This window comes from Ranitomeya imitator, chromosome 9 (genome assembly GCF_032444005.1).
Source record: "Ranitomeya imitator isolate aRanImi1 chromosome 9, aRanImi1.pri, whole genome shotgun sequence".
NCBI lineage: Eukaryota > Metazoa > Chordata > Amphibia > Anura > Dendrobatidae > Ranitomeya > Ranitomeya imitator.
Window position 1 is genome coordinate 97276928 of NC_091290.1, and position 13515 is coordinate 97290442.

General features: G+C 42.2%; 1 protein-coding gene across 2 annotated transcripts in view; it reads right to left on the reverse strand.

Annotated features, from left to right (window-relative positions):
* EDC4 (enhancer of mRNA decapping 4) overlaps positions 1-13515 on the reverse strand; it is a 928397-nt gene that overhangs the window by 734686 nt on the left and 180196 nt on the right. For both annotated transcript variants that reach the window (XM_069740123.1, XM_069740124.1), the window contains exon 8: positions 4542-4651. In XM_069740123.1, coding sequence (XP_069596224.1) covers positions 4542-4651 — 110 coding nt within the window. The remainder of the gene's footprint in view (positions 1-4541; positions 4652-13515) is intronic.

A 13515-nucleotide genomic window follows, 5' to 3' on the forward strand; every position in this document is an offset into this window, starting at 1 on the left:
AGATAAGGGGAGGGGGAAAAAATAATAAATTACTGATAGGGGTTTGTTATAAATCTCCAAAAATAATGGAAGCAATAGAGAATATCCTCGTAAAGCAAATAGATGAAGCTGCGACTCAAGGAGAAGTCATTATTATGGGGGACTTCAACTACCCTGAAATAGATTGGGGAACAGAAACCTGCAGTTCCAGCAAAGGTAATCGGTTTTTGACAACTATGAGAGACAATTACCTTTCACAACTGGTTCAGGACCCAACAAGAAGGGGGGCACTACTAGACCTAATATTAACCAACAGGCCAGACCGCATATCAAATATAAGGGTTGGGGGTCACTTGGGAAATAGCGATCACAAAATAATAAGTTTTCATGTATCCTTTAAAAAGATGTGTAGTAGAGGGGTTACAAGGACACTAAACTTCAGGAGGGCAAATTTCCAACGGATGAGAGAGGATCTTGGTGCAATTAACTGGGACGATATCCTGAGACACAAAAATACACAAAGAGAATGGGAGACGTTTATTAGCATCCTGGATAGGACCTGTGCACAGTATATACCGTATGGGAATAAACATACTAGAAATAGGAGGAAACCAATATGGCTAAATAGAGCTGTAAGGGGCGCAATAAGTGACAAAAAGAAAGCATTTAGAGAATTAAAGGAAGTAGGTAGTGAGGAGGCATTAAATAAATACAGAAAATTAAATAAATTCTGTAAAAAGCAAATCAAGGCAGCAAAGATTGAGACAGAGAGACTCATTGCCAGAGAGAGTAAAAATAATCCTAAAATATTCTTTAACTACATAAATAGTAAGAAACTAAAAAATGATAGTGTTGGCCCCCTCAAAAATAGTCTGGGTGAAATGGTGGATGAGGATGAGGAAAAAGCCAATATGCTAAATGACTTTTTTTCATCAGTATTTACACAAGAAAATCCCATGGCAGACAAAATGTCTAGTGATAAAAATTCCCAATTAAATGTCACCTGCTTAACCCAGCAGGAAGTGCGGCGGCGTCTAAAAATCACTAAAATTGACAAATCTCCGGGCCCGGATGGGATACACCCTCGAGTACTGCAGAAATTAAGTACAATCATTGATAGACCATTATTTTTAATCTTTAAAGACTCCATAATAACAGGGTCTGTGCCACAGGACTGGCGTATAGCAAATGTGGTGCCAATATTCAAAAAGGGAACAAAAACTGAACTCGGAAATTATAGGCCAGTAAGCTTAACCTCTACTGTGGGTAAAATCCTGGAGGGCATTCTAAGGGACGCTATACTGGAGTATCTGAAGAGGAATAACCTCATGACCCAGTATCAGCACGGGTTTACTAGGGACCGTTCATGTCAGACTAATTTGATCAGTTTCTATGAAGAGGTAAGTTCCGGATTGGACCAAGGGAACCCAGTGGATGTAGTGTATATGGACTTTTCAAAAGCTTTTGATACGGTGCCACACAAAAGGTTGATACATAAAATGAGAATAATGGGGATAGGGGAAAATATGTGCAAGTGGGTTGAGAGCTGGCTCAGGGATAGGAAACAAAGGGTGGTTATTAATGGAGCACACTCGGACTGGGTAGCGGTTAGCAGTGGGGTACCACAGGGGTCAGTATTGGGCCCTCTTCTTTTTAACATATTTATTAATGACCTTGTAGGGGGCATTCAGAGTAGAATTTCAATATTTGCAGATGACACTAAACTCTGCAGGGTAATCAATACAGAGGAGGACAATTTTATATTACAGGATGATTTATGTAAACTAGAAGCTTGGGCTGATAAATGGCAAATGAGCTTTAATGGGGATAAATGTAAGGTCATGCACTTGGGTAGAAATAATAAGATGTATAATTATGTGCTTAATTTTAAAACTCTGGGCAAAACCGTCAATGAAAAAGACCTGGGTGTATGGGTGGATGACAAACTTAAATTCAGTGGCCAGTGTCAGGCAGCGGCTACAAAGGCAAACAAAATAATGGGATGCATTAAAAGAGGCATAGATGCTCATGAGGAGAATATAATTTTACCTCTATACAAGTCACTAGTTCGACCACACTTAGAATACTGTGCACAGTTCTGGTCTCCGGTGTTTAAGAAAGACATAGCTGAACTAGAGCGGGTGCAGAGAAGAGCGACCAAGGTTATTAGAGGACTGGGGGGTCTGCAATACCAAGATAGGTTATTACACTTGGGGCTATTTAGTTTGGAAAAACGAAGACTAAGGGGTGATCTTATTTTAATGTATAAATATATGAGGGGACAGTACAAAGACCTTTCTGATGATCTTTTTAATCATAGACCTGAAACAGGGACAAGGGGGCATCCTCTGCGGTTGGAGGAAAAAAGGTTTAAGCATAATAACAGACGCGGATTCTTTACTGTAAGAGCAGTGAGACTATGGAACTCTCTGCTGTATGATGTTGTAATGAGTGATTCATTACTTAAATTTAAGAGGGGACTGGATACCTTTCTGGAAAAGTATAATGTTACAGGGTATATACACTAGATTCCTTGATAGGGCGTTGATCCAGGGAACAAGTCTGATTGCCGTATGTGGAGTCGGGAAGGAATTTTTTTCCCCAATGTGGAGCTTACTCTTTGCCACATGGGGTTTTTTTGCCTTCCTCTGGATCAACATGTTAGGGCATGTTAGGTTAGGCTATGGGTTGAACTAGATGGACATATAGTCTTCCTTCAACCTTAATAACTATGTAACTATAGGTTTACATGGTACTATAAACTCATGGAAAACTGCGTTTTGGTGCAAAATTTTATTCCAGTCAGAGACCAAAGAAAGATTTCTAGCATAAGGTACACCACGGCTTATCGCATTCCAACTAGCTCTGCCCAGGTTGCCAAAGAGAGGTGAAACAAGTGAAAAAATGACAAAAGTTGCAATTTTTTGGAAACACTGAGGGTCTAAATGTCTACGTGATAGTGCAACATATTAGCATTTGGTGTCTATTAGTGATGAGCGAGTATACTCGTTGCTCGAGATTTCCCAAGTACGCTCGGGGGGTCTCAGAGTATTTGTAAGTGCTCTGAGATTTCATTTTTGTTGACGCAGCTGCATAATTTACAGCTGCTAGCCAGCATAAGTACATGTGGGGGTTGCCTGGTTGCTAGGGAATCCCCACATGTAATCAAGCTGGCTAAGAGATGTAAATCATTCAGGTGAGGAGATGAAAATCTCCGAGCAGTCACAAATACTCAGGAAGTGCTCAGGAAATCTCGAGTAAGGGTATGTGCACACGTTCAGGATTTCTTGCAGAAATTTCCTGACAAAAAACGGACACTTATGCCAGAAATCTGCATGCGTTTTTTTCGCGTTTTTCACTTTTCTTTACCAATTCATTAAATAGCGGGAAAAACGAGAAAAATCCGCAAAATTAATGAACATGCTCCTTTTTTTACCGCGATGCGTTTTTTCACGGAAAAAAAATGCATCATGTGCATAAAAACTGCGGAATGCATTCTAAATGATAGGATGCATATGTATGCGTTTTCATCACGTTTTTATTGCGAAAAAACGCAGAAAATTCTGAACGTGTGCACATTCCCTAACAAGTATACTCGCTCATCACTAGTGTCCATGTGATACAGTAGCATTTGAAGCCCAACTTTTAATTTTCCTCAGGCCATCACTTTACAAACACCATCCCTGAGAGTGCATAGTGCAGGGGTCCCCAACCTATAGCTCGGGAGCCACATGTGCCTCGCGGGCCCATGAATTGTGGCTCGCGGCTGTCTTCCAGCTTGGTGCATTAGCTCCAGATCTAGCAAACAGGTATGAAGAGCACATCTGAAAATTGTGATTTTTGTGAGCAGCCCTGCACAGAACTGGATCCACGTATACTGGTCTAGGGGTTTTGAGACAATTTAAGTATGCTACGATGGTTACAAGATGTCAGAAGAGGTGTTTGAAGCTAGATGTGACAGTGTCTTGGGAGTGCTTTATAGGAGAATACTGAATGAGGGTATTTGTGGGATCCCCTGGATCTTTGTATACTGCTTTGGAGTGATTTTTGTGGAAAAGCTTTAGTTACCATTATGCCTGTAATGGGGGCTTTGATTGCCACAATGGTGAGGGGGCGGGAGCAGAATGTGGCTCGTGACTCTCTCTCAAGGCATGATGTGGCTCGTGACCCTTTTTCAGAGCTGAATGTGGCTCTCAAGGCCAGAAATGTTGGGGACCTCTGGCATAATACATATGTTTTGTGGTGATGCATATTAAAACCTTTTTGTCTCTGGTCAATTGAGTTGTATGAGGATTTTATTATGCAGCGAGAATTGTAGGTTACATACAGAAAGTTGTGTTGGCCCCAAAATGTAACCCAAGGTTATAAACTTTAACATCATTATATAGTCGAGTAAATAAGATGTGTTTTCATAACCTGTCAATTAGATGTTTAGGTGAATGTGGGTAAAAATGTGAGATTATATTTTTAGGCCATATTTACCTTAGTTAAGGGCTACAGCTGAATGTGATAGTAACTTTTATTGTCTTAAATGAAAAAATGATTTAACATTATAAATGTACCTTGGTTGATCTTGCCCTTCAATGTAAATCTGCCAAAACTTCACATAACCATCATGGCTAGCAGTTGCCAATACTGTTCCATCAGGAGACAAGGCTCCCTCGCTTAAACACTAGAAATGAGGAAAAAATATTACAGGTCAAACATTACATTGCAAAAATACAAAAAAATATTAACAAAAAGTTTAATTGTCATTTCAGGTGATCTTGCAGTAATTTTATTTTTCTGCCTTTAACCCCTCCTCCTCCCATAGTACTTTACAAGCAACAACGATCATTTCATACATTAGTAATCTGTTTTCATTGACGCAAGACTATACCCATAAATTGAGAGTGTGACAGTGCAGGAGGAAAAAGATGATTTAATTTTAACAATGTGCAGAATACATTAAAGGGATTGTCTGATGAAAGTCTGCAGTCACCAAGTGACAGGGAACTTCTGAGTCCTTATAGCTTGTGCACATGAAGTCAGGTTTCTACAGTGTTGCCTATGAGAACAGGCAACTTGTGCACATGCGGCCAAGTGCAGACTAGCTGTGCTCAGCCCCGCTCAAAACATGTGGGCTAAGGAAGCCTATCACATCTAGTCAGAAGGTGGCTGGACGTATATAAATGACACCTGCTCACTGCAGCAACACCAGTAAACTATGAAAAGAGTGCTATGTGCGCACTGTAAGTAAGACTGCAATGTCAGTTTCATTGCTATTAATTTAAAACAAAATACTACTTTAACCTGTACTACTGATTTGAAATTAAAATGATGGGTAACTTCAATCTCACTTTGAGCCCGTCACTTGACAACAGCTCACTGAATCGAGCAGACATAACAAAAACAGACAGGAAAAAAATCCTACAAATGCTGAAAGTAAATTGTTTGGCAGATATCTGGCGAGAGCTAAACGGCCCTCAGAGGGGATATACATATTTCTCCCCCGCACAAAAGTCCTATTCCAGAATTGACTTCCACCTCACCTCTTCCAAAACACTCCCCTCGGTTCTATACTCCCGACATATAGTATCATCTTGGTCAGACCATGATGCCGTCCTTTCTGCATTTAACTTTAACATTACCACTTCTAGGCTGTTCAGGTGGAGATTGAACGAGTCCCTACTAACAGACCCAACGGTCTTATCTACTGTAAAGGACGAGCTGAACCTATATTTCCAAACTAACAATACCGCAGACGTGTCCCCGGTAAATGTGTGGATGGCACACAAAAAATTTATAACAGGGACCCTGATCAAAATTGCCTCTAACAGGAAAAAAGCAAAGGACCGAATTGCAATTGCAATTAGAAAATAAACTCTCAAAATTAGAACAAACAAACCAAAACCTCCCCTCACTTTATCTAATCAAGAAAATTTGTGATACTAAATTACAACTCAATACCATTTTAACAAATAGATCAGAAAAGGCCCTGATATGGACTAAATCTACTTTTCACAAATATGCTAACAAACTAAGCAGCATGTTGGCCCGTAAACTTGGGAGTAGAGAGCTCCTGAATAATATCCCCTCCATTAAAGATCTTACAGGCCGTATTACTGCCCACCCAGATGTAATATATAGAACGTTTCAGTAATATTATCAAAACCTATACTCCCTCCCGCAGCCCCCTTCCCCGACTCACATCCAGAACTTCCTCAAAGATCTGACACTACCTAAAGACCCAGACTCAGACACAGCTTATCTCCAAGCACCAATCATCTCTGACTAAATAAAAGCAATTATTAAAAATTTAAAAAAAAACAAGGCTCCTGGGCCTGATGGGCTCACAGCACAGTACTACAAAAAATTTGACAGCTTACTCATACCTCATATACAGAGCTTTTGTAATGCTCTACTAAACGGAGCTCAAATGTCACCTGAATTTTACATTGCCCACGTAACTGTAATTCCAAAACTGAAGAAAGATCACCTTTACCCCAAGAACTATAGGCCTATTTCATTGCTAAACATAGATTTAAAAATGTTTACATCCATAATCACGGCTAGAATCAATAAAATACTGCCCATCCTGATCCATCGGGATCAGGTAGGGTTCATCCCCAAGAGACAGGGCCCTGACAATATTAGGAGGAACCTTAACTTAATACACTCAGCTAATCACTCCAAGCAATCCTTACTATTGTTAGCACTCGATATAGAGAAGGCCTTTGACTCGGTACCATGGTCATACTTATTTGAAGTCCTCGCTAAGTTTGGCTTCCCGAGAGGTATTACCTCTTGCCTTAAACTTCTGTATGATCACCCCACGGCCTATCTGAAATTACCCTCAAACCAGCCTACCCCTATTAACATACAACGTGGTACCAGGCAGGGATGCCCGCTTTCTCCAGCCTTGTTCGCTCTAGCCATGGAGCCCCTAGCGGAAGCTATCAGAGCCAACCCCAACATTAATGGACCTATAGAGATGATCAATACAAGGCTAGCCTTTTTGCGGATGATCTACTATTATCCATAGTCAATCCCACTATTACACTCCCAAACCTTTTTGTCGCTCTCCTTGAGTTTGAACTGGTCTCTGGTCTCAAAATTAACGTCGACAAATCTGAACCCCTGTTCATTAACACCCCCAGGGAAATACAAAACAACATAACAGCACAATTTAAGTTTACCAGAAATGAGCAGTACTTAACCTATCTAACCCCCCATAGGTCGACTTTATTTAAATGGAACTATGCCCCCTTAATTAAATATCTCAAATCGGATCTTGCCAGATGGTCATCTATGTCCTTATCCTGGTTAGGTAGACTAAACGCCATTAAGATTGTTTCCTTACCACGATTTCTGTATGTTTTTCGATCTTTGCCCATTCCTCTCCCTGCCAAAACGTTACTAGATATCCATAACACGATCTCTAAATTTATATGGCAGGGGAAAAGACCTAGGATAAGACTTAAAACCATGTTTATTAGTAGAAGACGAGGAGGTATGTCTCTGCCCAACTTCACTTTAAACCATAGAGCGGCCCAACTAGCCCAGCTAATAAGTGCTAATGCGGACAACCATAGAGCACCCAGATGGGTGAATCTCGAATCTCACTTCCTGACCCCATTCACTCTACCAGGCCTCATGTGGTCGTTGCAGAGACTTCCAAAAGGGATCCATATATTAGCTCCATTCACAGCACACTCCCTGATGTAATGGAGGAAGGAAAGATTTAAACACTCCCTACAATCCAAAACTTCCTTAATGACGCATATTTTTCATAATCCAGCTTTACCACCAGGGTTGGAGCCCCGCCCTTTCCATTGGTGGGTATCTAGGGGTCTAATTACCCTTAAACATCTTACTTCGCAATTTAACATCCTACTCACTAAGCAAGAGTTCATCCAAAAGTACTCCCCACCAAACTCTGAAATATTGCGTATCATCCAAATCTTTCACTTTGCTGAACAAATCTTGGGACATGGTGTCACCCACCGCCCATCAGGTTATGAGCAAATATGTTTAAATGACCCACTGGGCAGGGGAGCTATCTCTTTGATTTACTCAAACCTGAATGCAATATCAGAGGATGTAAAACTCACATATATGATACAATGGGAAAGAGACTTTAATAAGATAATGTCCCCATCGGAGTGGCAAAAATGTTGCTGCACTCTCTCTAAGGGCAGTCTTCAAACCTCTTTAGTTGAGACATCCATCAAGCTCCTACATAGGACATATTTAGTTCCGAGCATATTACATGCCATCTACCCAAGTTTATCAGATCGGTGTTTCAGGGGGTGTGGAGCTCTGGGCGATCTAAAGCATACGTGGTGGGATTGTCCGGTTGTATCCGCCCTTTGATCAAAGATCAAATCTATTGTGGAGGAGCTATATGGTGGAACGATTCAGTTAGATGCAACGGTCTTCCTGCTGGGAGCTAGATACCTGGGCTTCTCCAACAAACTCCATAATCTAGTCAATCAGCTGTTCCTCGCCGCTAAGCTACACATTGCAACAAAATGGAAAACAACTACCCTATCTCTTTCCTCAGTAATTGACAAGATGAACACTATCATGTTATGTGAACCAATACAAGCTACAAGAGAGGACTCATGGGAGCCTTACTATCAAATATGGAGACTGTGGATTGAGAGGAACTCTAGCAGTAATCTTGACCAAGCCTTAAAGGCCCCTTCACATTAAGCGACGCTGCAGCGATACCGACAACGATCCGGATCGCTGCAGCGTCGCTGTTTGGTCGCTGGAGAGCTGTCACACAGACCGCTCTCCAGCGACCAACGATGCCGGTAACCAGGGTAAACATCGGGTAACTAAGCGCAGGGCCGCGCTTAGTATCCCGATGTTTACCCTGGTTACCATCCTAAAAGTAAAAAAAAAACAAACACTACATACTTACCCAACGCTGTCTGTCCTCCAGCGCTGTGCTCTGCACTCCTCCTGTACTGGCTGTGAGCACAGCGGCCGGAAAGCAGAGCGGTGACGTCACCGCTCTGCTTTCCGGCTGACCGACGCTCACAGCCAGTACAGGAGTGCAGAGCACAGCGCTGGAGGACAGACAGCGTTAGGTAAGTATGTAGTGTTTGTTTTTTTACTTTTAGGATGGTAACCAGGGTAAACATCGGGTTACTAAGCGCGGCCCTGCGCTTAGTTACCCGATGTTTACCCTGGTTACCAGTGAAGACATCGCTGGATCGGTGTCACACACGCCGATCCAGCGATGTCAGCAGGGAGTCCAGCGACGAAATAAAGTTCTGGACTTTGTTCAGCGACCAACGATCTCCCAGCAGGGGCCTGATCGTTGGTCGCTGTCACACATAACGATTTTATTAACGATATCGTTGCTACGTCACAAAAAGCAACGATATCGTTAACAATATCGTTATGTGTGAAGGTACCTTTACACTATCTCTATGAGGCCAATCTGGTGTTAAATAACCTTCCTTTGACTCGCTCCTTATACCCGACCATTGATAGTACTCTGATGCAGTAATGGATCTCTTACACCCCCCTCCCCCCTCTCTTGTCTTTTTCAACCACCTGTCTTTGTCTGCGTGTTTAACTGTATTGTTTAAATACCATCAAGGTTAATCTAGAATTTGATAATATTCATGTATACTCCCCTGCGTGGGATTTTGTTGTGAAACTTTTTTGGTTTTTCTTTGAAAAATAAAATCTTGTTGAAACTAAAATGATGGGTACTATTCTATTTAGGAGAAAGAAAAATACCAAAATTTGGGACAGATAGTGTAGCTATGACTACATAAAAAGTTATAATTAAAATATGTATTAGAAAAAAAATTAAAATGAATATATTAATGTTAATTTAATTGTATAAAATATGAAACATATCTATAAAAATGGTGGGCAGCTGGCATGGCAGCTATAAAAAAAAACTACTGCATTACGACTGCAGTAAATGTAGGCAGAATCTGCTACCAGGATCTGTTAATTTATGGACTTCAATAAAAGGTAATATTAATCACTGAAAATTGCAATTCATACATTAACTGGGCAACACACTGTCACGTTGACATACAATCATAGAATGTTACAGTTGGGTGGGACCTCAAGGGTCATCCTGCTTCAGAGGCGGACACCGACAGCTTGGGGCCCCTGTGCAGGAAATATGTCTGGGCCCCCTCCTTTAAAAAATATTAAATAAAAAAAAAATATATATATATATATATACATACAGTGGGGCAAAAAAGTATTTAGTCAGTCACCAATAGTGCAAGTTCCACCACTTAAAAAGATGAGAGGCGTCTGTAATTTACATCATAAGTAGACCTCAACTATGGGAGACAAACTGAGAAAAAAAAATCCAGAAAATCACATTGTCTGTTTTTTTAACAATTTATTTGCATATTATGGTGGAAAATAAGTATTTGGTCAGAAACAAAATTTAATCTCAATACTTTGTAATATATCCTTTGTTGGCAATGACAGAGGTCAAACGTTTTCTGTAAGTCTTCACAAGGCTGCCACACACTGTTGTTGGTATGTTGGCCCATTCCTCCATGCAGATCTCCTCTAGAGCAGTGATGTTTTTGGCTTTTCGCTTGGCAACACGGACTTTTAACTCCCTCCAAAGGTTTTCTATAGGGTTGAGATCTGGAGACTGGCTAGGCCACTCCAGGACCTTGAAATGCTTCTTACGAAGCCACTCCTTCGTTGCCCTGGCGGTGTGCTTTGGATCATTGTCATGTTGAAAGACCCAGCCACGTTTCATCTTCAATGCCCTTGCTGATGGAAGGAGGTTTGCACTCAAAATCTCACGATACATGGCCCCATTCATTCTTTCATGTACCCGGATCAGTCGTCCTGGCCCCTTTGCAGAGAAACAGCCCCAAAGCATGATGTTTCCACCACCATGCTTTACAGTAGGTATGGTGTTTGATGGATGCAACTCAGTATTCTTTTTCCTCCAAACACGACAAGTTGTGTTTCTACCAAACAGTTCCAGTTTGGTTTCATCAGACCATAGGACATTCTCCCAAAACTCCTCTGGATCATCCAAATGCTCTCTAGCAAACTTCAGACGGGCCCGGACATGTACTGGCTTAAGCAGTGGGACACGTCTGGCACTGCAGGATCTGAGTCCATGGTGGCGTAGTGTGTTACTTATGGTAGGCCTTGTTACATTGGTCCCAGCTCTCTGCAGTTCATTCACTAGGTCCCCCCGCGTGGTTCTGGGATTTTTGCTCACCGTTCTTGTGATCATTCTGACCCCACGGGGTGGGATTTTGCGTGGAGCCCAAGATCGAGGGAGATTATCAGTGGTCTTGTATGTCTTCCATTTTCTAATTATTGCTCCCACTGTTGATTTCTTCACTCCAAGCTGGTTGGCTATTGCAGATTCAGTCTTCCCAGCCTGGTGCAGGGCTACAATTTTGTTTCTGGTGTCCTTTGACAGCTCTTTGGTCTTCACCATAGTGGAGTTTGGAGTCAGACTGTTTGAGGGTGTGCACAGGTGTCTTTTTATACTGATAACAAGTTTAAACAGGTGCCATTACTACAGGTAATGAGTGGAGGAAAGAGGAGACTCTTAAAGAAGAAGTTACATGTCTGTGAGAGCCAGAAATCTTGATTGTTTGTTTCTGACCAAATACTTATTTTCCACCATAATATGCAAATAAATTGTTAAAAAAACAGACAATGTGATTTTCTGGATTTTTTTTTCTCAGTTTGTCTCCCATAGTTGAGGTCTACCTATGATGTAAATTACAGACGCCTCTCATCTTTTTAAGTGGTGGAACTTGCACTATTGCTGACTGACTAAATACTTTTTTGCCCCACTGTACATACACACGCACATATATACACACATATACACACAAACATACTAAGGGACTGTGCTATGCCTACCGTATATACTCGAGTATAAGCCAACCCGAGTATAAGCCGACCCCCCTAATTTTGCCGCAAAATACTGGCAAATCATAATGACTCGAGTATAAGCCTAGGGTGGGAAATGCAGCAGCTACCAGTAAATGTCAAAAGTAAAAATAGATACCAATAAAAGTAAAATTAATTGAGACATCAGTAGGTTTTTGAATATCCATATTGAATCAGGAGCCCCATATAATGCTCCATAAAGTTTATGATGGCCCCAAAAGATGCTCCATATTAAAATATGCCCCATATAATCCTGCATAAAGGTTAATAATGGCCCCATAAGATGCTCCATAGACACATTTGCCCAATACAATGCTGCACAAATGTTGATTATGGCCCCATACAGACACTTGGGCCATATAGACACTTGCCCCATATAGTGCTGCACAAACGTTATGGCCCCATAAAAACACTTGCCAAATATAGTGCTGCACAAACGTTATAGCCCCATACAGACACTTGCCCCATATAGTGCTGCACAAACGTTATGGCCCCATATAGTGCTGCACAAACGTTATGGCTCCATAGAGACACTTGCCCCATATAGTGCTGCAAAAACCTTATGGCCCCATACAGACACTTGCCCCACATAGTGCTGCACAAACGTTACGGCCCTATACAGTGCTGCACAAACGTTATGGCCCCATATAATGCTGCACAAACATTATGGCCCTATAGATGCTCCATACAGACACTTGCCCCATTTGCTGCTGCTGCGATAAAAAAAAAAAAAAAAATCACATACTAACCCCTCGGTCGCTCAGGCCCCCGGCACTTTCAATATTCACCTGCTCCTCGTTCCAGCGCCGCTCCATCTTCAGCGTCTCCTGCATTGACGTTCAGGCAGAGGGCGCGCACTAACCACGTCATCGCGCCCTCTGACCTGAGCAACACTGCAGAAGACGCTGAAGACTGAGCGGTGCCGCAACGAGGAGAAGGTGGATATCGTGCAGCGCTCCCGTCCCTGTTATACTCACCTGCTCCTGGTGTGGTCCCTGCACGTCTTTTCCCCGGCGCTGACAGCTTTTTCCTGTACTGAGCGGTCACCGTTACCGCTCATTACAGTAATGAATATGCGGCTCCGCCTCTATGGGAGGTGGAGCCGCATATTCATTACTGTAATGAGCGATACCATGTGACCGCTCAGTACAGGAAGAAGCTGTCAGTGTCGGGGAAAAGATGTGCAGGGACTGCACCAGGAGCAGGTGAATATAACGGGGACAGGAGCACTGAGAGGGGGACTTTCAACCCCAAAAAATGGGCTGAAAATCTCGTCTTATACTCGAGTATAAACGGTAAGTGAGTACACTATATACTAAGGGACTGTCTTAGACATAATAATCGATAATAAAGTCTTCCTCCACCTCCAGTTCCTAAATGCATTATAAATCCCCTTTCCTCCCATCCCAATCCCCCACACCCCTCATTGTCCTCATACCCCCGCAGCCCATTATTTCCCTCTCCCCCATCCCCATGATTGCCCCCTTCACCACCTCCAATATGGCTTTATCCCCACCACCCCATTATTGCCCATTCACCACCTCCATCATTTCCTACTCCCCCACCACCCCTATCATTGCCCTGTCCGTCAACCCAATCATTGCCTTCCGCCCCATCACCCCCATA